General features: G+C 44.1%; 1 protein-coding gene across 4 annotated transcripts in view; it reads left to right on the forward strand.

Moving 5' to 3' along the window:
- LAMA3 (laminin subunit alpha 3) overlaps nucleotides 1-27046 on the forward strand; it is a 274575-nt gene that overhangs the window by 53642 nt on the left and 193887 nt on the right. For all 4 annotated transcript variants that reach the window (XM_042961482.1, XM_042961481.1, XM_042961480.1 and 1 more), the window contains exons 3-6: nucleotides 19803-19920; nucleotides 20858-20976; nucleotides 22474-22644; nucleotides 25197-25288. In XM_042961482.1, coding sequence (XP_042817416.1) covers nucleotides 19803-19920; nucleotides 20858-20976; nucleotides 22474-22644; nucleotides 25197-25288 — 500 coding nt within the window. The remainder of the gene's footprint in view (nucleotides 1-19802; nucleotides 19921-20857; nucleotides 20977-22473; nucleotides 22645-25196; nucleotides 25289-27046) is intronic.

The raw sequence follows: 27046 nt of genomic DNA on the forward strand, positions 1-27046 counted from the left end.
TTGAGACTGAGGCATTTTTCCCTCCCCCACGCCCCCACCCCCAGATTACAGGATCTCGGGTCTTCTATTGAGGCTCCTGGCCGACAACTTTCTCCTACAGCTACGGCCCTGTTTCAGCTCCAGGTTCTGCTTCCTCTCCTTGCCCTTCCGGCCCGTGGCAGGGAGAGCTCTCCGATGTCATCGCTCTGAGGTTCTTCACCATCGTGAAAAGGCCTCCCTCACCCCTCTCCACTCCTTTGCAAACAGCCAATTTATTAAACTCTCCCCAAGTACTTCATTCTAGTAGGCAGTCTGTCCCCCGCTGGGCTCTGAGTGACACTCAGCACTCTGACTTGTGAAGGAGGCTTTTCAAGGGATTGAAATGATCAGAATCCCTCAGTTGTCATCTCTGAAAGAATGAAAGGGAATTATTGAGGAGGTGACTAACGGCATTCTATAGAGAATGCCTGGTGCAGAGAAGGAATTCAGTGATTGTATGTTTACTATGTGAATGAAGGGTACAGAGCCCCTTACTTCTGTCTGCCCGTTTTACAGATGTCCCTCCCATACCTAAAGCAATACATACGGGATAGATAGACACTAAAATATTTATCAGTTGTAATTTGGAACATGCTGAAGACATAATGAAAAGTTGGGCTTTTGGTCATTTATTTGTAGGGTATTTAAACATTTAGAAAAATAGGTGGGAGGAGGAGTTGTTCTTTTCCTTGTGATAGATAAGCTCATGTGTCTTAGAAAATTCTTCAACATCTGCCTCACAAAATGCAGCAAGATGAATACTTTTCTTTTTTTTTATTAGAGAGAGCGAGAGAGAGAGAGAGAGCTTAGCAGGGGAGGAGCAGAGAGACAGAGATAGTATCTGAAGCAGGCTCCAGGCTCTGAGCTGTCAGCAAAGAGCCCGAAACAGGGCTCAAACTCATGAGCCGTGAGATCATGACCTGAGTTGAAGTTGGCCGCTTAAGTGACTAAGCCACCCAGGTGCCCCTAAGTGAATAATTTTCAATAATTTCACAAGATGAAGCAAGATGAAGAATATCTTTCTTCACAGGATGAAGAATATCTTGCTTCGCACTATGAAGAATATCTTGCTTCGCAAGATGAATAATTTAGAATCTAAATAAATTTAGAATTTAAAAACCTAAGTTTCACGGCAGCTATAGCATGAGTTTAGTGCCAACATACTTATGCTAGAAACTGTTCTAAGCTCTTTTCGAGTATTAACTCATTTGATCTTTGCAACAACCTTACAAGGTAGGTTCCTCGCTTCTAGAAAAGGAAACTGAAGCTCAGAGATATGCATCCCGATGGTGTTACATAAACTGTGGCTGTTGGTCACAGGTGAGCATGCGGTAGACTCAGGGTTTGCACCCTGCAGTCCAGCTGCAGGGTCATGCAGTAATGACACATGACACTTGGGTCTGTCTGTGCTCTGGCTCCATGAAATGCTCATGGCCCTGTGAGTGGTTATAACTGCTAGCCCTTGCTCAGAATGTTGTCCGTCACTTTCCACAGTTGTCCCTTGGAAGGTCCATTTGAGAAATCCCTTTGGTTCCCCAAACAGTTGCACTTCTGAGGGGCATTAAAGACCAAAACAAACATTTGGACACTGCGGTCTGGTTTCCCTCTTTATATTGGCTACTAGGGGAAGTGTTTGGTTCTGCCATGGAAGTGCCTAGAGCTTCGTGACCGGCATTTTGTGCGCAAACTTCACTATGGGCTTCACATCACATCCCTACCAGTAACTGTCCTTTCACTCCTTTTTGTTTGGTTTTGATTTTTATTAATTTCTTTACATCCTTTAGGATTTAGAGCTTTATATCCCACCCCACTGTTTGTTTTTGTTTAAACAAAAGGGATGTAGATGGCTACAAGCAATATATTGATGAAACAGTAAAAGAAAATCACCGTTTTCATTGCTAGTACATTTGGTTGCCACTTAGAGTTAACGGTCAAGATGTATTTTACCTTACTTAATGATTATCCAAAGCCTGAAACATTTATATATTCACATAGAAATATTTCTTATTTTGTAGTGCTAAGTGATATTGTTGAGTCATTTTGGAAGTGTGTGGGGAAATAGGTTCTGCTTACATAAATGGGTTAGAAAAAAGCTTAGGGTGGGGTGCCTGGGTGGCTCAGTTGGTTAAGCGTCTGACTTCGGCTCAGGTCATGATCTTGCAGTTCATGAGTTCGAGCCCCATGTTTGGCTCTGTACTGACAGCTCACAGCCTGGAGCCTGCTTCGGATACTGTGTCTCCCTCTCTCTCTGCCCCTCCCCGGCTCACATTCTGTCTTTCTCTATCAAAAATGAATAAACATTAAATTAAAAAAAAAGGAAAAAAGCTTAGGGTGGAAAGCCACCACCATGGGGAAAACGTACCTGAGGTTAGCTTGCGAGATACTCTAATGGGATCATGAATAACTTGTTGTATCTATCACCTGCAGGAAATTACTTTCCATCTGATGCCAATATACTGTTGTACCTTGATCACAAACTCCACTTTCCCCTCAGACCCTTTGCTTCTGACACTGATTAGTGTCTGATTGTTTATCTTATTGTTAATCTGACAATGATTAGTGTCTGATTGTTTTCTCCATGTCCAATTGTGTAAAATCTTTTCTTCACATTCACCATGTAAGTAATATCTTATGAGCTCAATACATACAGAGACGAAACCCCTGTTCAGTACTCTTCTCTCTTTCCGGACATTAGCCTCTCTCGTATTCAATTCTGCATCTTCTCTCTTGTTGGACAAGAGAGAACTCCAGACTCATAGTCTGTGACAGAAGTGCACTGCCTTTCTGTAGAAACCATTCAAGCTTTGTAAGCTGGTGTGGCTCAGTTTTGAATTTTGCTTCTTTCTAAGTGAATTGTCACAGAGATGTGCACCATCAGGCAGAATGGCCAAGCATCAAAGGCTGTGTGAAGAGCAGGCCAGGTTATAATTTTCCTTTTATAATAAAGGACAAAGGGTTTGCTCTTACTCAGCTGTTTTCTTATAGTGCTGATTTGATAATGGTGTTTTTTTTTTCCCTCTAGGGTAACTATATCCTTTAATTATAAGGCCTCATTAGCTATTGTACTGTTTCATCCCCAGATATTTTTTTTCTTTTGCTCCTAAATGTTTCCAGTGACAGTAGGAAAATGATGTATGTGTTGATAGCTGAGAGCAGGTTTGTTTCTAAATATATAGGGATTCATTCTAAGTAGTCATACCATGACTCATAACGTCTCCCTGAGGCATTCTTTCCAACGACCCCTTGCCACCCACGTTGTATCTCTTGTTAGCCATTATTTCTCCTCTTGTTAAGAGTTGTTGCTTATTTTGGAGAACAGTTGGGGCTTAATAACGTATGTTCTATGCTGCAACTTCTTACTCAACATGTATTCCTATGGAAGGTAGACTTGCACAAAGAGATTGATTGCACCTCCCAAAACTGGTCTGTAATCATGGCCTGGAGAAGACATATAGTCCATTGCAAGAAAAACACCATCAGCTCTCTCTAGAGATGGTTTGGCTGTTCACCAAGCATGGAATTCCTTTAGCTGAGGATAAAGCTGTTAAAAGGCTAATGTTGGGAGAAAAAAAAACAAACACACTGACTTCAGATTCACTCAAGATCAGGTTTCCGTGGGAGAAAGAGGAGTGCTGGCAATGTGCCCCTGGTGGAAAAAAGGATATATATTATGGGCTGGGCCAGTGCTTCTTAAACTTGAATGCACATCTGAGTCATCGATTCAAATAACATTTCTGACTCAGAGGTCTGCAGGCGTGACCTTAGACTCTGCATTTCTGAGCCGCTTTCCAGTGATGTCACTGTTGCTGGCCGGTGGGCCACACTCTGAGCAGCAAGGGACTGGAGGACACCCTGCTTATTATCAGGTCTCCCTGGAAGCTGGAAAGCAAAGCGAAGGCTGACCTGAAAGCAGGGCGGGCGGTGGAGAAGAAGCCAGACCCCTGGTGCAAGATGTGGTCCGGGAGGAGCAGGCAAAATCTCCTAAAGGGGCTTGTGAATGATAACAGACACTATGCTAGGGACACAGTGACCCAGGGCTTGGGGCAAAGCATCCTTGCAGCCAAGGAACTCTTTATATTCCTCCTGTTTCTGGCTTTCTTGAGCATGCTACACACAGGTGTTAGAAAATCATGCTGTGCAGCAACTTCTGGCATGGGCCGAAGCACCCGGGGAGGAGAGACCCCCTTGAAGAAAGGAGCAAGCTCCCCAGCATTAGCCCTGTCGGGCCCTTAGCTGTCCCCAACAGCAAGATGGCTAATTGCATGGAAGCCCAGACAGATGTGGACTCAGTCGGCACTTGGTTCCTTACTCACAGTGTGACTATAGACATGTTCTGCATCTTCTCCAGACTTCAGTTTCTGCATCTATGAAGCAGAGATAATATTAGTTCCAACGGACTAGGCTTATTGTAAAGGCTACTGAAACATAAAAGCCTTCATCCCTGGCACATCTAAATCCTCAGTAAATGCTAGTCTTGCCTCTTCCTTCTCCTTTTTCTTATTATTTTAGTAATTCTATTCGACCAGTCCTTGAAGGTGGCACCTTTTGATTTTTTTTCACTTGCGGCCGCAGTCACTTGTCCGTTTTTTCCTATTTCTTGACCCTGCATTTCCTGATGCTCAGGGCACTAAGCCCAGCAGAGACAGACTTTCAGGTTCTGGGACTAAGCTGCAGCCCAAGTTGCAGAGCAAAGGCTCTGGAAACCCTGGGGTTTCCAGCTCAGTGAGCGGCACTTGGCTTGGTGCCCCACTGCCCCACTGCCATTGGGACATTGCATCATACCTTAGCCGCTGGGTCCTCTCCATCCCCCTTCTCTTTCCCAGGCATTTGTGATGGGATTTCGAATTTCGACTCTGGTTCCAATGTGTGTGGTTTCCCCCCACACATCCAAGACATCCAAGCGGTTCTTGGACACTAGCTGGGTGTCCTACAATTCAACTCAATTTTGACACGGTCTTCCTGGAAATGGATAGCATCAGATCCCACAGGTTAAAGATTCAGTCCTACAAGACTGTGCCCCACCCCCACTTCAGACCCCAGTGGCAAGTCTAGGTTGTCATCTGTGCTTCTTTTTTAAAATCATTTTCTTTTTTTTTTTTTTTAAATGTTTACTGAGTTTTGAGAGAGTGCACATGCATGTATGGGAGAGGGGCAGAAAGAGAAGGGGACTGAGGATCCCAAGCAGCCTCCCGCAAGCCCGATGTGGGGCTCGAACTCACAAACGGTAAGATCATGACCTGAGCCAAAACTGGACGCTCAATGGACTGAGCCATCCAGGTGCCCCATCACCTGTGCTTCTGACCTACCAGTTACAGATTGGAGGTTCTAGCAACTCCCTCTTCTGGCTTGATTAATTTGCCAGATTGGCTCACCAAACTCAGAGAAATGTTTAATTTGCTAGATTACCAGTTTATTAGAAAAGGATAGAACTCAGGAACAGGTGGATGGAAGAGATGCCTTGGACAAGTGTGTAGGAAAGGACATGGGGCTTCCATTCTCTCTCTGGGTGTGCCACTCTCCCCAAAGCCTCATGCGCTCACCCACCCTGAAGCTCTCTGAACTCTCTCCTTTTGGGTTTTTATGGAAGATCTATTACACAGGCACGACTGATTAAATCACTGGTCACTGGTGATAGATTGAACCTCCAGCCCCTTTTCCCTCTAGAAAGGTTGGGGGGGGGGTGGGACTGGAAGGTCCAACCCTATAATCATGGGGTAAGTTACTCTGGCAGCTAGTCCCCGCCCCTGGGTGACCTAGAGGCTTTCCGAGAAACCTCATTAATATAACAAAAGGCACATTTAGCTCTCTTATCATTTAGGAAATTCCGAGGGTTTTCAGAAGTGTGTGTCAGAAACGGGACAGGACCAAATATGTATTTCTTATACATTACAATACCATAGGATCCCTCCTATGTCTTCTGGGACTTCACATTCTTCTTGGGGAGTCAAATTCATGAAAAAGAATTAGTGTGCGTCCTGATAAGTATAACTACCATGGAGATGATGCCAGCAGGCCAGGTCTGGGGACCCAGAGGGCGCCCTGTGGGACCAGGCAAGAGGGTCCTTGGCTTTGCATAGGATAGAAATCAAATTTGAGCCAGCAGGAAGTGAGAGCAGAGTTTATTGAAGATATAGAGCAGATACAGATGGGGCTTCAGGGAGACTCAGGAAAGGAGCCTGAGTCTTGTCTTTGTTCAGTCTCTGGGGGTTTTTATTGAGGATTGTGGCCTGGTGTATGTGTCCTTTCAGGCATTCAGGAACCTGTTAGAACAAAGACAAAGGCCCAGTTGTTAGTCCTGGGAGTCAGGGGGGGTTGGCATTGAGATGTTTAGGCTGGTGGTCTGGAATGGCCTATGAGAGCTTTGGCTGGTCATTCTCACCTAGTCCTTCCTTAGATGTTATCTATTCTAGAGAAATCATTAACTCCTGTCCCTTACAAGGAAGTCATATGCTATTTGCATTGTGAGGCGTGTAGAAAGGGGGGTTGGGGTGCACTTCCTAGCAAGAATCAAAGCAGGAAAAGGAGCAAAAAGTAGATTTTTATGGAGTCCTTGTTTCCCTGTCTCAGAGAGCGAAAGCATCTTTGTTTGGTATATTTGGGGAAGATTTCACAAGGAAGCAGCCTTTCCATTAGTCATTCAAAGATAAATAGGTTGTCGGGCCAATATTGGCCCTGCTCATAGTGCAACCAACTGTCTTGGTTTTCTGGGGATCGAGATGTTTTCTGGGATGTAGGATTTTCACCAGTGAAACTAAGGCAGTGCCAGGCAAACCAGAATGGTTGGTCACGCCGACGAGTCCATCGTGATCATCTGTCTGGGCCTTAGAGTCTTGTTTTCTTTTAGCAGTTCTGTGAGAGCCTGTAGTCTGTGGTTGGGACCCTGACGTCAAATTCTAGAACATGGAGGGGCTCTCTGCCTGGAGTAGTGGATGGCTGTCAGAGTCTCTATCCTTTTGTCCTACTCTTGGTGTTGGGACTTTTCTTGATTACCCTCTTCTGGATGAGCCTGTCTTTAGGTCAGTGTTTCTCCAAGTTAGTCTTGAATCCCTGTGCTCAGAAGGGGGACCCCTGCTTGGGAGTTAATGTCATCCTGAGATTCTTAATAATTTTATGTTTGAGTTTGTGTTTTGTAAGTGAAGTCCAATAGGACAATGGAGGATATGCTGGCTTATGGATCATCTTCCAGTCTGGACAGGTTCTTGGCCATCTGCTCCCCTAAGGCCTGGTGCTTCCATATCTCCTACCTTCTCTTCCTCCTCCCCGTCTCCCCCCTGCCATCCTGGCTGGGGTCTGAGAGCAGGTGCATGGAGGTTTGGCTACATGCACACCACGCCAAGGAGGGGCATGGCAGGGCCACCCCTGTCTCAAGGCACTGGAGCCATGGGCAGCTTGACAGGAATGAGTCTCTCGCCCATCCTGCATCCAGGTATCAGGCACATTTCTGTGGGGAAATTCTAGTCGCTCAGGAGTCGCCCGTCTGTGTAGGTTGGGGTAGTATGTCCATAGGAAGGGGAGATTGGCCTCTTGTCCTTGCCCAGAGCACAGTGTGGTGCGTTGTATCAACCCAGCAGTTTTAGGGAGGAGGATCCTGGTGTGTACACAGCCAGTGGCAGGGCAAAGTCCCCTGGTGCCTGTGAGGGTCTGCTCTCACCCAGGGACGATCTTCTTGCCCAAGGGAGTCCAGCATTAAATAGCAAATGAAAAATCATGATTGGCCAAGAAAGAAATTATGGAAGGAAGGAAAAAGTGTACTTTAGTAGTGTTAAAGGCACCTTTTTTTCTTGCCTTTGTACAGGGGCTTGTGTGTTTTCCTTTTGCTTTAAGCTCTGTTTCTAGGCCTCACTGCAGACCTACTGAATTAGAGTTTCTAGAATAGTATCCTGGGAATCTGCATTTTAAGATGCTCCCCAGCTGCTTCTAATGCACACCTAATTTTGAGAGCGCTGCAGTATCCTACCGTCCCCCAGCGTGGCTGAATGTCCAGAGTTGAACACTTCTTCTCTCTGGTAGAGTTGCCTTTTGTGTCCACCGTGGGTGGTGTGGGCAAAAGGAGAGAGAACTCAACTCCTCTGAAGTCTCAGCTTCTACCATTGACTTCCAACCTAGCAGGGGCTGTGGGGCCAAATTGGTAGGACCCGGGGTCCTGTAAGCATCAGCACCTCTGCATTTCTAGCTTGCCAGGATGTCCAGTAGAGCTGCACTGGGCCATGTCTTTGAAGGGAAGCATGGTCCTGGGACCCGACTTGGTGTGTGATGCACCCTGTTCCCTCCCCGCCTCAGTGGTGTTCCAGATAGTAGGGGTTCTATTGGTTTGTGTCCCCATGTGAGGAGGGTGTAGAGCCGAGTCCACCCTCAAGAGACGTCTGGCGTGAGTGAGATGCAGATTTAATCCCTGAGATTCTCTGTTGATTGTCAGCTGCAGTGTAACCAGTCTATTGACTGTCACCATTCTAATGAGTGTGACTGTGTGTACATGGGCACGAATACGTGTATGTATTCATACACGCGTATATATATTCACACACGCATGTATGTATACATATATACACACGTATACTTTGTATAAATGTGCTGTGACATCTGGTTTGATGTCTTCCATATTCACGAACTTTATGTTTTTTGAAAGTGCATTGAGACTGTATGTGTGTCCATTTCTTTGCGTCTGATCACTACGGCAGGTTTGGTGTTTGTACAGTCATTAGTGAGATGGTCTTTCACATTCATTTAATTAATGGAATGTCGCCTTAGGGGAAATCATATACAAGTATAAATGAGGTGTGTGCTAAAAGCTGCATCAGGTATTTAGAACTCGTGTTGCATTTTTCCCCCAGAAAAAAAAAAAAAAAAACATGTTATAAAAAGGACTTCCTGAGCTATGTCTTAAAAACCCATTTAGTCCCTTGTGTAGCTAAAATGGCTGTCATGTGCCATGTTTGCAAGATGGGATGGCATTAACGTTATGGTATAATCCTCCCTTTCTGTGTAGCTTTTGGGGCACAGGGACAAAGGTGCCTTGGGTTGGGGAGAGGCTTCCGGAAGGAAGAGCAGGAAGGGGAAGGGAGTGGGTAGGGGTGGACCCATGGGAAATGAGAGAGGGGGTGGGTCATCGTGTGGAGGTTTGATGATGGAACTTGGGGCTCTACCCACCCTCCACCCTCAGACCCACCTTTCTAGAAGGCCTAGTCACTCACCCCACCTACCATCTTCAGACTCAGACCTCGTTCCCGCGAGGTGGTGGTTGGCATTGAGTGGGATGGGTCCTGTGGGCATGGAAGGTGTCCCCACCGACCACTCCCCCACCGCAGTCCCCTTCTCTGCCAGTGTGCAGGGTGGAGTATCATTGCTCTCACATTCACCTGGAGCCCATTAGCTCGGGGCCACTGGCTCCGGTTTCTGGGCTTAACCTACATCTGCCGTGGCTGTGTCTGGTCACCCTGCCCTCTTCCCTCAGGTTCCACCCCACATCCTGTCTGGGGCAGGCTTGAATCCCTGCTTAAATTCATAACTGTGTCTCACCTGGGGGTGGATTTCAGAAATTGACCCAAGGTTACTGACTCTGGCAGATGCTGAGATGGGCACAGAACCCACTTTTCCTGACAGCCATCAGGCGTGGAGCCTGTCCACACTCCATCTGCTGCCCACAACCTCCCTTCACCCCATTGCACTCTGACCCTTCACACCCAGGCCTCTGCCTACCCTGCAGCTTCACAATGTGCCATACATTTGTCTGGCTATGAAAGTGCTTGCTCTGGTCCGCAGGAGCCAGGGCATTTGAGTGGGATCCTTTGGGACACAAGAGGCCATCTCGTGTCCAGATCTGAGAGCTCAGCCAAGAGGCACTGTTTCCATACAGTGAAGGTGACTTTGAGCTGTCCCGTTTTATGCCAAGTAAGTGCAATCCTTAGGGTTTTGGCCACCTACCAGCCCCACCCTCATCCAGGCAAAGTCCGGGCACTGCCCTGACCTAAGCTACGTGTAGCCAGAGGATTCCTGTTGCAGTTCCTGAGTGGGCAGGATAATCAGACACCCATCCTGTATTCACTAGGCCATGAACACTCTAGCTATGAATATTTATTTAGTTATCCTGTAAGGAGTGTTTTAAAGGAAAAACAGGATGCTCCAGAAAGCATAAAATACAGAGGACTCACTAGAGAGAAGGCTTCGCTGAGACCCATGGATTAAAGAGGAATTAGCAGGCTCGGGGGTGAGGGGGCTGGGATCAGGCTTCACTGGGTCCTGCTGAGTTGAGAAGGAGGTGAGGTCTTTCAGGTGGTGTGGAGCAGATAGTTGTAATGTGGGTCTGAAGTTTCCATGAACGTCTGGGCTAGAGAAATAAATACCGAGAGTCACGGTATGATGTGGGGATAGTGTTGTATGAGTGAGGAAAGACTGAGATCTAACCCTGGGTGAGCTGGGAGTGAGTGAGAGGTGAGCAACGGACAAGACAGTGCATACTCTTACAAGAAGTGCTCTGCGAGGGGAGGAGGGGGTTTGGATGGAAGGAGAAGCTTTTCCTGACTTCGAGATGGAAGAGACTTTAAAAGCTGATAGGAAAGATACAGCAGAAGGCGGGAGGGGACCCAGAGTCCCGAGGAAGGGATTGGCTTTAGACAAGAAGAGGCTCCTCCCTCCATTGGTCCAGAGGGAAAAAGAAGATGTGTAGTTGCAAATGGCTCATCGATTTGCAAAGGGAAGGGAAGGCAGTCCCTTTCTGGTAGTTCTCATTTTCCCTGTGAAAGAGAAGAGGTCACCTCTGAGAGTGGAAGGAGCAGAGGTGAGGTAGCGGGAGGGGTTTTCAAGAGCACGGAGAATCAGGCTCAGAGAATGGGCAGAAGCAAAGGTTTCGCACGGTCTGACCCATAGGCGGGTCTGCAAAGGACACAGCTGTGGCCGAATGCCACTTGCGGCAGCAGGTACTGATGAACAGTCAGCCCTGAGTCTGGACTCTGGACTCAGTACACCTGTGCTAGGGTCTGCAACTATCCCTAGAAGCCAGATGGTACTGCCATCTTTGTTGCTTCCAGAAAGAATTCTTCATTGTCTGTGCCCCTACCTCTTTCTGTCACTTGCTCTAGGAGTAAAATCTTGGAAGGAGACTTCTGATTAGCTGAGCCTGGGTCATGTACTCATATTGCCTTACCTGCCACAGGAGTCAGGAAGCTGGCATTTTCAGCTTCTAAGGTTAGAAGGTGCATTCCGTTCCCAGCCTCAGATTCATAAGGTGGGAAGGGCATTCAGGTCCTCAAAAGTCTCAATAAACATAAGACAAATGCCTGTGACGTGGCTGCCTCTCCACTGGTACTCTGGACGGCAGGTCCCAGACACCCGGGAAGCAGCGTCCTCACCCGGGACTGGCTGTGATCTTTCTCAGGGTGGAGATGATGCCGATGCAGATGCATGGTCTCTTCCTTTATTTGGGTTTGTTGTTGTGACAACCAGGAAAATGTCTCTTTACATTCTCCACACACCCCAGCTGGAGAGAACCTTGGAGAACCACACCAGGGGATTTAGTGTTCAGGAGGTAAAGACCCCTTTTGGCCAAAGGATGAGTTCTAAGAATATTTAATCTGTAGCCCAGCTGGTCTGAAATGACATGTCAGCTTAAACTTCATTCTGTTATTCTTAAGTTCATGTAATAAAATCTAGGTGACCACCATTATGCTCTACAGACACTTACAACTGTTGTCGAAAAGGTTTCTGAGGTGCCCTGTCATCAGGAAGATCGTTGGACACAGCCAAAAGGATAATTTTAGCCTTAGGTAAAACTATGATATAGCCATGGTTGGTGAACTTAAAGAAGTAACAGAGGAAAAGGGAATACGATAGCCCATAAGAGTAGGAAAGGACCATTATGAGTACAGGCCCAAAATGTTACAACTCTCTAGGTAGAAAGATATTTGTCAAGAGGAAGAGCCTGGGACATTCTGGAGGGTGTGATCTTTTTTTTTTTAATTAAAAAAATTTTTTTTATTTGAGAAAGAGAGAAAATGAGTAGGGGAGGGGCAGAGAGAGAGAGAGAGAGAGAGAGAGAGAGAGAGAGAGGATCCCAAGTAGGCTCCACACTTACCTCGCAGCCTGACGCGGGGCTTGATCTTATGACTTGGGGATCATAACCTGAGCTGAAATCAAGAGTTGGAAGCTCAACCGACTGAGCCACCCAGGTGCCCCAAGGAGGGTGTGATCTTTATGAAAAGTGACAGTCACATAGTTTGGAATCTGATTGAAGACAAATCACCATGACCGAGAAATATTTTGTTGAAGCCTGATATAAGCCATTTATAGAAATCAATCTATTTTCAGGAATCACTGAGTCTAAAAAATTTTAACCAGATTCAGGGAAGAGTTTGATGACTTAGTCTTTGGTAATTAACATTACATTAGTGAAACCTCTTTACCTTGAAAGATCCTGACTGTGAAATTTCCCTTGTTCTGTATAGTTTGTCAGACAAATTCCTAGGCTGCTTTTCAGTTCAGTGAGTGAACCAAATGCCACGGGCAGTTTTCTTACAGAAAACTCCCTGAGTTTTACAGGGAGAATCAGGCCCTAGACAAAAAAAAAAAAAATTTCGGACAGTTAGAGTAACCAGAGCAGGATAAAATATAAGGTGTTACTAGGAAATTGGACCCAGAGTTCTTAGATTCCAGGGGGCTTCAGCTTATTTAAAACCACCACCATTTTGTAAATTGTTACTTGTAGATAAAATGTTCCTGAGCAACATGTGCTAGTCTCAAATTCTGCACTTTGAGTCTACTTGGGGAATAATGCTTAAAATCCACAAGGACTGAAAATCCTGCTCTACGGCATTAATCATTTTTTTCTCCAGAGTTAAGAACTCACCAGAAATAAGATATAGATGCAAGTGTTTGACCTTTTCTCTTTCAATTTTTTTCTTGAAATCTTCCATTAAAAAAATAGTAGGCTTGTCATTTTCCAAGTTATTGGAGTGTTCCAAATCTTTAGACTCAATTTTGCTTTAGGGTTGCTATTTCTCAGGCTATTGTAGTTATTTTTAATGAGGAAATGAGAGACTTGATTCTTCTCTCCTTTCCACTTTCTACCCCTGTCTTTGCCTCCTGCTGACTGGAATTTTAATTCCTTAAAAAGAACCCAGGGAAACATGGTTGTTGGTATTTAAACCCTGGGCAGGCTGTCATGTGGGATAAAGAGTGGAGATCTGTGTTACTCCAAGGCAGGGGAAGTGGACTTAGGAGAGAAAGTTTTTGACAAAACACCATGGAAAGATAATGGCTGGAACTTGTCAGCAATGCTGTGGGTTTCCTCTCAAAAAGAGATTCTTGGGTGAAGGTTCTTAACCTGGGTGAGAGGTTGACCTAGGGACCTCTTGAGTCCCTTCCTGTAAGTTTCTGAAATGATCCACGTTCCCTCCTCACAGGTGAGCAGGTGCTTCTGGGAGACAGTAAGAGGCACGGAGGGACAAAGTGACTTTTCTCCTGAGCACAGTCTTTTTGATGGTGCCAGAGACTGGGTTTTTCAGCCCCAGGTGATGATAAACTTACAAGAAAGGGGTGACTTTGTTCTGCCATTGGCAGATGTGTTCTTTGGACCATGATTAAAAGGATCCTTTTTTCAGGCCAGGTGAGTTGTGTTTTCATCATTGGCCTTGATTGTTTTATGAGGATTATATTTCATTTTGTAAGACGTTCTCAAACAAGGTTACCAAAATAGAGTTTAATTTCACTCGATCTGCATTTTTCCTTCGCAATTAACATTTTTGTCTATAGAATTAGCTCCATAGATAAGCTTTCTAAATGGGCACCAGACATAGAAGAAGTTTAATGGTTTTGTTCCATATTTTGGGCCTTACTTTTCCTAACTCGTATTCGTATTTTTACATGGAGAGTGGGAATGTTTATAATTTAGCTAATAGAAACTAAATGTTTGAAGGTGCCTCTTCACAGGTTACTGATTAATGACAAAGGTAAAAAGATAATGATGGGGGAAATCGGGTGGACACCTCATTAGACAGAGGATCAAACATAGCATCACTGATAATAGGACCACCTGGCATCTTGTGCCCCCTGGCGTGATGCCATGAGAAGAAAGGTAATGCAAGAAGTAGTCTTGCCAAAATGCTTAATCAGATCATGAGAAAATAATCAGGCAAATTCAGATTGTGGACCCTTCTGTGACAGAAAGGACGTGGACTCTTCTTAATGTCAATGTCAGGAAAGACAAAAACCATGGGGGGACTGCTCTAGGTTATAGGACACAAAAGACTTAATAGGTACATGATGCATGTAATCCTGGATTGGAATCCAATGGGTATTGTTAGGAGAATCAGGGAAATTTGAATATGGACAGTGTGTTAGATAATGTTTTTGTACAAATGGTAAAAATTTCTTAGACATCAAAATGTTGAGAGTGTGTAGAAAAGTCCATGTTCTTGGGATATACCTGCTGAAATAGAGGTGAAGCATAATGATGTCTGAAACTTACTTGCAAAGATTCAAACACAGAGTGTGTGTATGTGTGTGCGTGTGTGTGTGTGTGTGTGTGTGCATGTGCACATGCAGAAAGAACATACGTGAGAGAGAGCACAAGTATGGCAAAATGTTAACGTTTTGTGCATCTGATGAAAAACATATAGATGTCCATTGTACCATTCTTTGAGCTTTCCTGGAGGGTTGAAAATCATGCAAAATAAAACGTTGGAAAAGTGAATTAGAAATTTTACTCCACTTTGTGGAGCAATATGCTTATCAAATCCTAAAGCTGTTAGAGCAGACTAATTTCATATCACAAACTTAAGACTTTTGGTGGAGGGTGTGCTGTCTAGTTGAGCGAGAAGCTAATTCCAGATATGACTTTAGATACATTTGCATAGCATTTTGCAATTTCGCGTGTCCCATTTATGAATTTCATTTCAATTCAACAACATTTATTAAGCACCTATTCTGAGGATACAGGAGTGATTAAGACACAAATGTGGGAACAACAGATGAAAGTGAATATATGCCACAGAGCATGATAGGTGCTCTTTTAGATGAGAACATAAACTTTGTATGACATGGATGTTATTGCTTCTTATTTACTTGACAAATATTTTTTATGATCATTTTATGTTACTATTTTATGGGCAAGGACATAAAATCTCAGAGTGGTTCAGGGAGGTGCTTAGAGTCACGTGCCCAGCGGGTGGCAAGGCAAAGGATTCAGTGCAGGGGGTTGGTTCTCCTGCACCCTTAGCAGTCCACCGAGCTTGGGCACTAACTAGAACACTTGGGGGTTCACCTCTGCCTCCTGAACTTGGAGGCAGCTACACAACTTTAATATCCATCCGTCCATGCATCTATCCACAGTATTTATTGAACATGTACTACGTGGCCATCTGGGAAGGCCCTGAAATCATGGGCTGTAGTGAGCTGGAATCTCAGAGGCTTCAGACTGGTGAGCATTGGCAGAGAAGCAAAGGTCAGATGATGCCATCTTGTCTCACCTGCTCACTTTAGAGACATTTGAAATCAAAGTGCCTCACACTCTACCTATTATTATTACCTGCTTCTTTTTTTTTTAAATTTTTTTAACGTTTATTCATTTTTGAGAGACAGAGAGAGAGAGCATGAGTGGGGAAGGGGCAGAGAGAGGGAGACAGAGAATCTGAAGCAGGCTCCAGGCTCTCAGCTGTCAGCACAGAGCCCAACGCGGGGCTCAAACTCATGAACTGCAAGATCATGACCTGAGCTGAAGTCAGACGCTCAACCGACTGAGCCACCCAGGCGCCCCTATTACCTGCTTCTTGAAACATTATTTAAAAGACTACTTTGTATCTCCAACTGATTGATCATGAAGTTCAAGGCCTCTGCAGCTCATTCCAAAATCACATGGAGAAAAGACTACAGCTCAGTTCTTCCTGGTCATTTCTTCCTCCTTATCTTTGACTCCCAAATATTATTTCTCTGAATTGCACAGCTCTGCCCCTGCTTTTCTGCTTCTAGAGCTTTCATAGTCTGGCACTTCCTAGCCTCATGAAGGGCCCTTGTTTACGTCTGTGAATCTCATAAGTCACTCATGAATGCTTTGAAGAATTGTGAGTGATCAAGGAACAAGCATAAGTAACTAATAATGGGAGTTTAACAGAAGGAGCCCTTTATTTATTTATTTATTTATTTATTTATTTATTTTTAATGTTTATTTTTGAGAGAGAGAGAGACAGTGTGAGCAGGGTAGGAACAGAGAGAGAGGGCGACACAGAATCTGAGGCAGGCTCCAGGCTCTGAGCTGTCAGCACAGAGCCTGATGTGGAGCTCGAACTCACAAGCTGTGAGATCATGACCTGAGCTGAAGTTGGACGCTTAACCAACTGAGCCACCCAGACACCCCTGGAAGGAGCCATTTAAAAGGCACGTGATTTTAAATCATCAAGTAAAAAAAAAAAATAAATAAATTCATACCTGTTGGCTTGACTTGAATGAACCGAACTGCAAACCCACTTTGGGGACCACTCACTTTGCCTTGCAGTGACATTTTGAATCTCAGAGGACATTTGCTGCAGAGCTGGAGTTCTCAGCGAGAATTGACTGCAGGTTACACAGCGGTGGTGGTGGTGATAGAGAAACCATAGGGTCTGGTCATGCAGATGGGGTCAGAAGAAACAAAGTGCACCCTAGCAACAGTCGGGGCACTTAAACATGCGTTGAGGAACCTCAGAAACCAGTTCCTGAGATGAAAATGGAAGGGATGTCCCATCCCATGGGCACTGGAAGACGAGTTGGTAGGATCAGTAGGCTTATTAAATTAGACCAGGTGGCAGGCTTCCAAAGGTTGGCAGGTGGTGGGGGGAAGCACACTGAGGCATGTCTGCACTGGCTCCTAGATTTGGAATTTTTAACTGCTGTGCTTGCTTCAGAGGGAGCACAATCCAGGTCAAATCCAATCCAATGAAATCCAAATCAGAAAGAGGGAGAACAATCCAGAAAGAAAGGAGACATTACCTTGGAACAGGATGAAGTGAAACAAAAAGAGTATCCCTTCTGAGCCACCGAGACTGTTTTATTTATTTGAGGTTTTCAGTAGCAGAAAGTGCAGCTTTGGAAAAACCAATGCACTCAAATAATCCTCGAGATGTATTATAACATAGCTCCCCATCTCCAGGCTCCCTATAATGGAATCTTAGGGTGATTGGCAATAATGGTATTTGGAAGTTTTCTGATAATTTACTCCCTCTAGGATGAAACAGGTCAACTATTAAGTACCTCTTAGATTCTATGGCTTAGCTAATGATCAGTGAGTAGAATACACATAGGCTCAGGATTTTAGGCCTAGAATACTTGGACATGTTACTTAACTTCTTAAGAGAGAATGTTTGTGAGGTGTCTCACGTAGTACCTGGAACATAGTAACTGTTAGATCATAAACTATTAAGTAAATCTGTTGTTCTTTGTGGTGTGTGTGTGTGCTATGATTGTGGAATTTTGAGGGAAGAGGTTAAGAATGCTTTGAATGATTCCTGTATCCAGAAATGTTTCCTTTATATCCTATCTTACTCATATCTAAAGGCGGTCTTACTTTGATGTGGCCTAAGAGATATGCAAATAGTTTTCAGGGAAATACATTTGTAGTGATTTTCCAAACTTGGAGTTCTGGGATTTCCTCTGAATTTCTTCACTATGTAATAATGGTATGTGTCTTTTGGAAATTATTTCTATCTTTAGAATAGATTATGGTTTTCAGAATACCTTACAATTCCTAATCGGTTTTTCTCCATGAGGTTGGATCATTTATTTCCAAGGATCAGTAAATAATCTGGGAACATTAATCTGAGCCAGTGAAGCGGCTTTTTTTCAAGATCAAAGAACAAGTGTTTGGGACAGAACTGGCTGAATTTAGGGTTTTCAGTCATTGGTGTGACAATTCTTCCTTCTGCAGAGAATAAGCCAAGGGGCTTCTTAGGGCAAAGGGTAATCTCTGTGACCAAGAGCAGTGGTTCTCACAGTGTGGCTTGGAACCCTTTGAGGTCCCCAAGACCTTTCAGGAGGTCCACAAGCTTTGAGATCCTCCCCTTTCCCATAACAGATCTATGTGAAGCCAGATTTTCTTTAAATACTTCAATCAAAACAATACAGAAGCAGTGTGAGAATCCAAATGTCTTCTATTAATGCACACATTTAAAGAGGCTTTAAAAATGTAAAGTGAAGCCACTACTCTCTGTACAGTTTTTAAGTTTTGGAAAAGGTAGTAATTTTTTTTTTTTTATAAAAATATGGTGTTTATGTTAACATGTAGTGGGTTTATTATTATTTTAAGTGAATTGGTAATAGATTTTTCAATTTTCTCTGCTTTTATATTTAATATGGGTACATTACCAAGAGATATAACCCATATAAACAAAAGCTTTTAAAAGTTCTCAATAACTGTAAGAAGTGTGCATGGGTCCTGAGACTGAAATTTGAAAACCATTGTCCCAAAGATTTTGGCTTCTAGTACCAGGTTTGGAGCATTTACAACTAGCTGCTAGTTCTAAGACTTTTTTTTTTTAAGATTTATTTTTGAGAGAGAGAGAGGGAGGGAGGCAGAGTACTAGTGGGGGAGGGGCAGAGAGAGGGAGACACAGAATCTGAAGCAGGCTTCAGGCTCTGAGCTGTCAGCACAGAGCCCGATGTGGGGCTCGAACTCATGAGCCTTCGAGCCGTGAGATCATGACCTGAGCTGAAGTCAGCTGCTCAACCAACCGAACCACCCAGGCACCCCTAGACTTTTTAATTTTTTAAAATATGTGACTCTTACCATATCATTGTATGTAAAAAAATATAAAGAGGAAACCCCCTTATTTTGTCCCTAAGAAATGAAAGGATCTCACAAAGTCTGAGTACTGCCTCTTTCTCTAACTAGACACACTCATTGTTCAAATTGCTCTATTGGGCTAGTTAATAAGGTGGGGGAATCCTCTTCTGAGAGTCACTGGTGGCTCTGTTACTTGGGTCAGGGAGTGCGGGGGGTGGAGAGCATGGGGGGGTAGAGATAATCCTTGTTCCTTGACATGTTAACATATTTAACACCTGTGTTTATTGTCGTATCAGGCTCTTTGGGAAATACATAGACTTTCAGGGTTCAAAATCCAAGCCATATAAGTTTTCAGGGAAGGGTAAGAGTAGATTTGCAAGGATGCCTGAGGTCCATTGTGGGAGGCATGTTGCGATTCATCAGGGGGACGGCAAAGAAAGGACCAAAGTCTCCCCGTGTCTCTTCCATACTTATGCATGGTTCTGGCCATGGGCAAAAGAGTAATGAGAATGAACGAGAAAATCAAAAAGAGGGAGAACAATCCAGAAAAAAGGAGACAGTGGAGATGATGCAGGGGAAGGAGGTACTATTACTCTACCAAAGAGTTGCTTTGCTCTCAGTTCTGCAGCTGTGAGCTCTCCAAGACCTGGGACCAGGGGCCGTGGCACTCCTGGGAGACACTCTGGGCTGTACTGTTGGTTCTTGGTCCTGGGAGAGCTTAGCACAAGATGGTTGTTTGCTTGATACAAGATTTTTCGAAGATAAAGGCTTTAAGATACTGTGTAGCCTTGTTAAAAATCAAGGATGAAATGAATAAGGTGTGACAAAGATTCGTGTATAGATCTGGTGGAGAAAGAAAAATGATGATTTGGTTTTGAACACCATAAGCTTGAGAGTCTGCACTGAGACAGAGTTGCCCTGTAGGCAGTTATAAATAGGATCTGGATCTTGGGAGAGGGGTGGCTTGATGTGTTTCCTTGGATCAGCATCACATAGAGATGGTCAAGGTTGTATAATAACTGTATCTCCTTTGCTTTATCAGCTTTTCCATGTGGCCTATATTATAATCAAATTTGCAAATTCTCCTCGCCCTGATCTTTGGGTCTTGGAAAGATCTGTAGACTTTGGAAGCACCTACTCACCTTGGCAATACTTTGCTCGTAAGTAACCTTGCTTATGACTATGTTATGAGGTACTTTAATTATTTGCAACAGATCAACACTGGATTTAACTAGAAAATTAGTCTCTCAGTTTGGCTAATTAGGGACGGGTCAATTTTAACTTTCTGGTTTACTCTCAGTACATTCTTGTTACTCAAGCATGCATGCATTAATTCCAAGGATACACATGCGGAACTGAGGTTGAAATGCCTCTTATGATAAACCTTTTACCACTGTTTAGGAAGAAGCAGTGTACCTGTAACTGGGCCATAGCTCCAGTCCTTTTCCTTTTATGTAGAATTAGGGACTAAGTTTCATCTTCATGGATCCTGCATCTCACATTATTTACCTTGACCCTGTTATCTTCAACTAATGAAGAGTGTCAGTGTCTCTGAACCCTATGATGAATTGAGGCGGATAGAAATTTTGCTTACAAAGTCACTGGGCTTTCCATGAATGCTCCTTAGAGGGTAAACTTGCCTAATGAGGAGTGAGGAGTTAGAACCACATCTCCACACATTTCTGTTGGAAGAAAGTGGCCTGACATGGCTTGGTATTTTCTTTCATGAATTAAAAACTTTAGTTTAAGCTTTTGTCTAAAAACCTTAAATGTTTCTCTGTTCTTTCCTTCTGACGGATTTTTTTAAGAAAATGTAAGATTTCTTTACTTTTTTCTTATTTTTAAAAATGTTTATTTATTTTGAGAGCGAGAGAGAGGAAGAGAGAGAGAATCTCAAGCAGGCTCCATGCTGTCAGTACAGAGCCTGACATGGGGCTTGATCCCACGAACTGTGAGATCATGACCTGAGCCAAAATCAAGAGTCAGAGGCTCCACCAACCCAGCCACCTAGACGCCCTGGATACATAAGATTTCTTAAGAGATTTACAATAATATCATAATATTTTATTTTATAGTGTTAAAATCTTTTATTCCTAGACTCTAAAGTAGATTGTTTGGAACAATTTGGGCAGAATGCAAATATGGCTATCAGCCAAGATGATGATGTACTTTGTACTACTGAATATTCCCGGATTGTACCTTTGGAAAATGGTGAGGTAAGTCGATACGGGAAGATGGGAGAGATAAGACTCAGAAATGAACATGAGGATATAAAAGTTTCCATAACTGTGAAACTTGCACTTTCAATATCTAACATAGATCACGACGGAAACCAGAACTTAGAACTAACTAGTAAAGAATTCACACTGCAGACTCCCAGAATGAGTTGGGTTGGAAATTCCTTTTTTTTTTTTTTTTAATTGAGGTATAATTGACATTGGAAGTTCTATTTGAGGACTCAAATTCTTTGGAAGTCAGGACTCTGGATTCAAGGCTCACAGGTCTTGAACTGTCTTTTCTGGTGCAATGTTGAAAAAGTGGTTGCTGGTGATTGAGGTGAAGACCCCTCCCACTGCTTCACAAATAAATATCCCCTGTAAGAGTAAGGAGATGAAGAGTAGGTGACAGCATGAATCCCTGGTCCTTCTGGGCAGGGTGAGAATCATCCATAAGGGAGAAAAGAATTGCTGTCCCTTTGGAGTTGCATTTGGTCCTAGTGAAGCCAGCTAGGCCATTGTTATGGGAGATGGGAAAATAGAATGGCGAAAATTGGAGAAGAATTCCCTGGAAAGTGAGGCCATCATGAGCATGAAATGAGTTTTCAAATGAACTTTTTGTTTTTAAGTTTATTTATTTTGAGAAAGAGGGAGAGAGGGCGCATGTGCGTGGATGCAAGCACATGCTTGCGAGCGGGGGAAGGGCAGAGAGAGAGGGAGAGAGAATCCCAAGCAGGCTCTGCATGGTCATCCGTTATCGTGAAGCCTGATGCGGGGCTAGATCTCACAAACCAGGAGATCATGACCTGAGCTGAAATCAAGAGTAGGATGCTTAGCCAACTGAACCACCCAGGTACCCCTCAAATGAGCTTCTTTAAGGATGGCAGTCTCCCTGTTTTAGGTGGAGAGATCTTTCTTGAGCAACTCTATCCAGTATCTTCCAATGGCTGATGAGTGGTTCCTGTCTCTTATTGTTGGCACTTGGACTTCATCACTTCAGGCTTTAAAACCAAACCTGGGTTTTGTATAGATCTTTTTGTCCTTTCCACAGTCAACTCTATATCCAGAGACTTCCTTTCTTCAACCTCATTTAGGTTTTTAGGTAACTTGAGCTTTGTTTCTTCAATGCAACCAAAAGTTGTTTTCTTATATTTATAGATTTTAAGATTTATAGATTTATAGATTATATTTATATTTTCAACATTTCATAGTATTACAACCCCATAACTACACTGATAGAACAAAGGGTTTGAAAATGAAATGGTAACAATTTTTGAGAGCCCAGGTTTTAAGGAGAGATAGCCAGAATTTGGAACTGGAAGTGGGAAGGAAAGACAAAACTAGCAATGATATTTTTAGACGTAAACAAGACCCAAGACCACCTACAAACTCTAATGGCTCAAAGACACCAAACTAAAAAAAAAATGTTATTTTTAGTTACTTGTGGCTGTATTTTCATGAAAGGACTTTGTTCCCTTCTGTGTGTGACTATTTTAGATTGTGGTGTCCTTGATAAATGGCCGGCCAGGTGCAAAAAATTTTACTTTCTCTCACACCCTGAGGGAGTTCACAAAGGCTACAAACATCCGCCTGTGTTTTCTCCGAACCAACACCCTTCTTGGACACCTCATTTCCAAAGCACAGAGAGATCCAACCGTCACTCGGCGGGTGAGTAGTGTTTCTAAGTGCCTACAGAACAGTTTCTGTTACCTTTTTTTTTTGCTTATCAAATTAACTGCCTTTCAAGTAATCTTTACAGCCAGTAATGGTGTCGGTATAGGAGTTGTTCTTGTATGAAATACTAGATGTAACTTTGAAGTTTAGTTGTTGAAGAAAAATCATTCTATTCGAAGAGGACGAAGTCAAAGATGACAGCCCCTCTCGTGTTAGCCTGCTATTCTGACAAATAATCCCCAAGTCTCAGGGGCATAACAAAATAAAGGTTAATTTTTTGTTCATGTCACAGTCCAGTGTGGGCAGCAGGTGGAATCGACTCCACGCAGTCATTCGGGGAAGCACACTCTTTTATCTAGAGGTACAGGCATCCTGTAGGACCTCAGAGTCCACCTCTAGATCCCCTGCACCTGGTCAGCAGATGAGGAAAGAGAGTGCATAGAGAAGACCCACCTGCTCCTGACCACACTGGTGACCTCCATTGGCAAGAATTGGCGGTGTAGCGGCCGCCCCCCCCCCCCCCCCCCCCCCCCCCGCCGCCGTGTGCTGGAGGCTGGGTAATGTAATCCAGCCACAGTGGAGGAGACGGGTATTGTGAGCACTAGTGATGTCTACTGCATTGGGTAGACATCTGTTACTCTCAGTGTCAGGATGGTACCCCTGCGTCCTGGGCAGAGAGGGAGCCAGCAGAATAAATATCTTGAACTCACTCTTCTCCCACCCTCTGATCTCCTGCTGGTGCCTCCCACTGGCCAAACCCAACAGGAAGCCAGTGGGCAAGAGATCCTTGCTGTAGCCCATAAAGTTTAGCCCCAGAGCAGAAGGCAGAAAGAAAAAGGTGGTCCTGAAGAGTGGACCTGGAAGGGTGAATGGAAGATGTACAGTGTATCTTACTGAGTTTGGCTTCTTGTGTAGGTAATATCAGAGAGCTGGAAGAGGAAGGCAGAGAGATAAGTAGGTTTTGCTACAGTTTTGATCATTTTCTAGAAAGAGAGGTCATCTTGGGTGTAGGTGGCTTGCCTGCTGCATTTGTGCCCCCTTAGCTCTCTCTGAGCCGCTGTAGGTGGGGGCTACACTGGATCCCAGGATGAAGGAGAGAGCTGGGCTTTTGGGTAGACTGTAGCCAGACTGGGTTTACAGTCCCCAGATATTTTGGAACCTTGATACAAATGCACCTCACCATCTTTTCCCTTTAATCGTCTTTTTGGAGGTTGCAAGATCCGTTACTCACAGGTACGTGTATTTTTTACTTAGGTGAACATAGTCGTCTCTGTGAAGGAACTTTTTATGGGGCTCATCTCACATATAATCTGGACACCCCTCATGCCAATCTAGTTTGCCTCTTGAAGTGGAGGAACAGAATAGACCAGAACATCACACTCTCTCCTGTGTGCTGCTGCGGTGAAGTCTGACTGAGGGCTTCTCTCCCTTGCTGCTTGCTGCTTGCTGCCCTTAACACATGGGTAGAGAGAAACTTCTATGACGATCAGCGTGAGAGCTCTTAGTGTTAACCTGTCCTAGAAAGCCCTTTAATACTGAATTTATCCATGTTAATAACAGGGATTGTTAATATCTTCAGACTTAGTAAGACTTAGTAAGATACTTCAACAGGTGTTAGTGTGGAAATCAGAACAGAACCCTTCCATGGAGTGAATAGAGTGCTGTAAGGTGACTGATGGGCACAGCAGCAACACAAAGATACAAAAGTCCTCTCGTCCTTGTGAATTCAAAGACTTCCTCGCTGACAGCGAGGTCTTCTCACTGGCAGCACGGCCTCATGAGAAAGATTATTCTACACCCCACAGATTCCTCGCTGGGGCCTGTGCGGCTTCTGCTGAGTCTGAGAAGGAAAGGAGCTGGTAGATTGTGCCACCTGTCGTTGCTAGCAGGGAGGTCTCCAGCATACCGGAGGCATGCCTGGCCGCTGACATGGTCTCCCAGATCTGTGGCCTGGTCTAGGGGCTGACCCCTGGGGAGGGGAGTCTGAAGCTTGCTCTGTCTGGCCCTTTGGAGCTTGAACGCTGCCTTCATTCTTACTAACCCTGAGCTAGCTAGGCATTCACAGCTGCTGGTGGCCCGGTAAGCCTAGACACTGTATCTGCTCCATCACTGTCAATATTCTTTCCTTTCCCCAAGCCGGCATGTAGTAGGTGCAACATTTTTGATATTATAAATTTATTTTTGGTAAATAAATGTGTTGGATTTATGAAACCCAGACTGACATAAAAAAGTGACCTGGGACTCACTTAATCCTTTTCCAAAAAGCTATCATAGGGCGTGCTTACTTTCCAAGGCAATTTCTCTCCATGCATTTAAAGCCTTGGACTTTTAAAGGTGCACAAATTCAGCAATATGCTAGGACATTTGATTGAGGAGTGTGTTTATTTTGTAAGAAAAGTTACATCCAAATGCGGCTCCCTTTTGAGTTAAGGTAGGCTCAAGAATACAGGATGAAAGGGAAGAAGGTCAATACAGGTGTGAGTTACAGATGAGGAAAGTTTGTTGCTGCTTAGTAAAACGGGTCGCTGCTGTCTTCTGTTATATAGTATTATTACAGCATAAAGGACATCAGCATTGGCGGGCGGTGTGTTTGCAATGGCCATGCAGAAGAGTGCAATGCAAACAATCCTGAAAAACTGTAAGTACATTGTACACATTTTTTTTTAGCCTTGTGAATGTCTCATTGTTTCAGTAGATGCTTGCGTCTCATTAAATATTTCTAAGTCCTTGCCCTCCATAGGAATGTTTCACTGTCAACAAATAAATGGTGTGTGTATTTCTCCCCTCCTCTGGTCCTGTACTTGCTTGCACGTGCCCCAACCAGCCCGTGGCAGACATAGCTAATCGATCACAGTGCCTTGGATGATCTGGGATGCGGGCCCCCATACCCAGGTGGTGCCCCAGGCATCCGTGAATAATTGATTAGAGTTAGCAAAAGAAATTAAACTTGTTTGTCATCCCTGGTCTAATGAGATCAGGGGATGTACGTTTTTAAATCCTTGTTTTTTTTCTTTTCTTTTCATTGTGGTAAAACACACAGAATATAACATTTACTGTCTTAACTGTGCAATCTCCAGAACTCACTTTTATCTTGCAACACTGAAGCTTTATACCTATTAAACAACAGCTCCGGGTTCCTTCCTCCCCTAGCCCCTGGCAACCCCCATTCCCTTTTCTGTGTTATGAACTTGATGACTCTAGGTACTTCATATAAGTGGAATCACACAGTATTTGTCTTTTTGCAACTGGTTTCTTTCACTTAGAGTAATGTCCTCAAGGTTCATTCATGTTGTAACGTGTGTCAGAATTTCCTTCCTTTTAAAGGATGAATAATATTTCATTGTGTATATACCATATTTAGCTTGTCCATTCATCTGTTGATGGACATTTAGGTTACTTCCACCTTTTGGTTATAGTGAAGGATGCTGCTATGAACATGGGTGCACCCATTTTGTTTTTAATTGAGACCTATTTTACATACAATAAGATGCATGGATATTAACTATTAAGTGTTCAGCAACTGGATACACTCATGTTATCAATACAAGAGGGATGCTTTTGTGGCTGGAAATGATTGGATGCTAGATATAGTAATAATTTTCTCTCAATGTTTTATTTAGAATCTACAATTCCCCATGAGCAGCATTTACCAGAGACGTTTTAGTTTTAATCAGATTGAGGTTTGTACAACATCAGGCTTCATGTTCAGGGACAGGTGCCAGCTACCATCTTGGGTGGTAGGGAGCCCTGTTCCTGACCAGCAGCAACCCCTAATGTTGTCAGCCCTCCTTCGGGGATGACACAACAGCGTGAATCCATCAACTCACCAGCCTTTAACTGGCAAGCACTTGTTTATTAATGATTAATCCATTGCCACATGTAGCCTCCTGGAGGGTATGGCCCTGAGACACTAGAAGTCAGAGAAGTCCCGAGTTGGAGAGAGAGGGGAGAAAAGAGGTCGGTCTAATGTCCTGGGGCCTGAGACAAAATGGCCTCCCTCCATGTGGGAGAGGAGTTGAAGTCATCGAAGAAAGTCTGAGCTTCCTGCCTGGAAGTGCTGCCAAGCGTGTTGACCTTGGCAGACGTGGAGGGGTTCCGTACTGGGTGGCGCAGAGTAAGAAATCAAGGTGAGTAGAGAAACTGTCTCCCCTTGCCTCACGTTACGCCAGCACAACAGCCTAGCCTCCCTCTGCCTGCTGGTTTGCTTCTGCCCGACAGGTTATCCATGTAAATGCTGAGGAAATCCACATCCATGGGTAGGAAAAAATCTTACAACCTATTTAAGGGGATGTAATGATGTAATGGAGGGAGCAAAGGTCTGGACAACCAGCAAAGTTAGTTGCTAATCAAGTAGAACCCGTGAAAAGACAGAAGAAGCCTTGAATTAAGCGTGTAT

The sequence above is a fragment of the Panthera tigris genome, chromosome D3 (genome assembly GCF_018350195.1).
Source record: "Panthera tigris isolate Pti1 chromosome D3, P.tigris_Pti1_mat1.1, whole genome shotgun sequence".
Taxonomy (NCBI): Eukaryota; Metazoa; Chordata; class Mammalia; order Carnivora; family Felidae; genus Panthera; species Panthera tigris.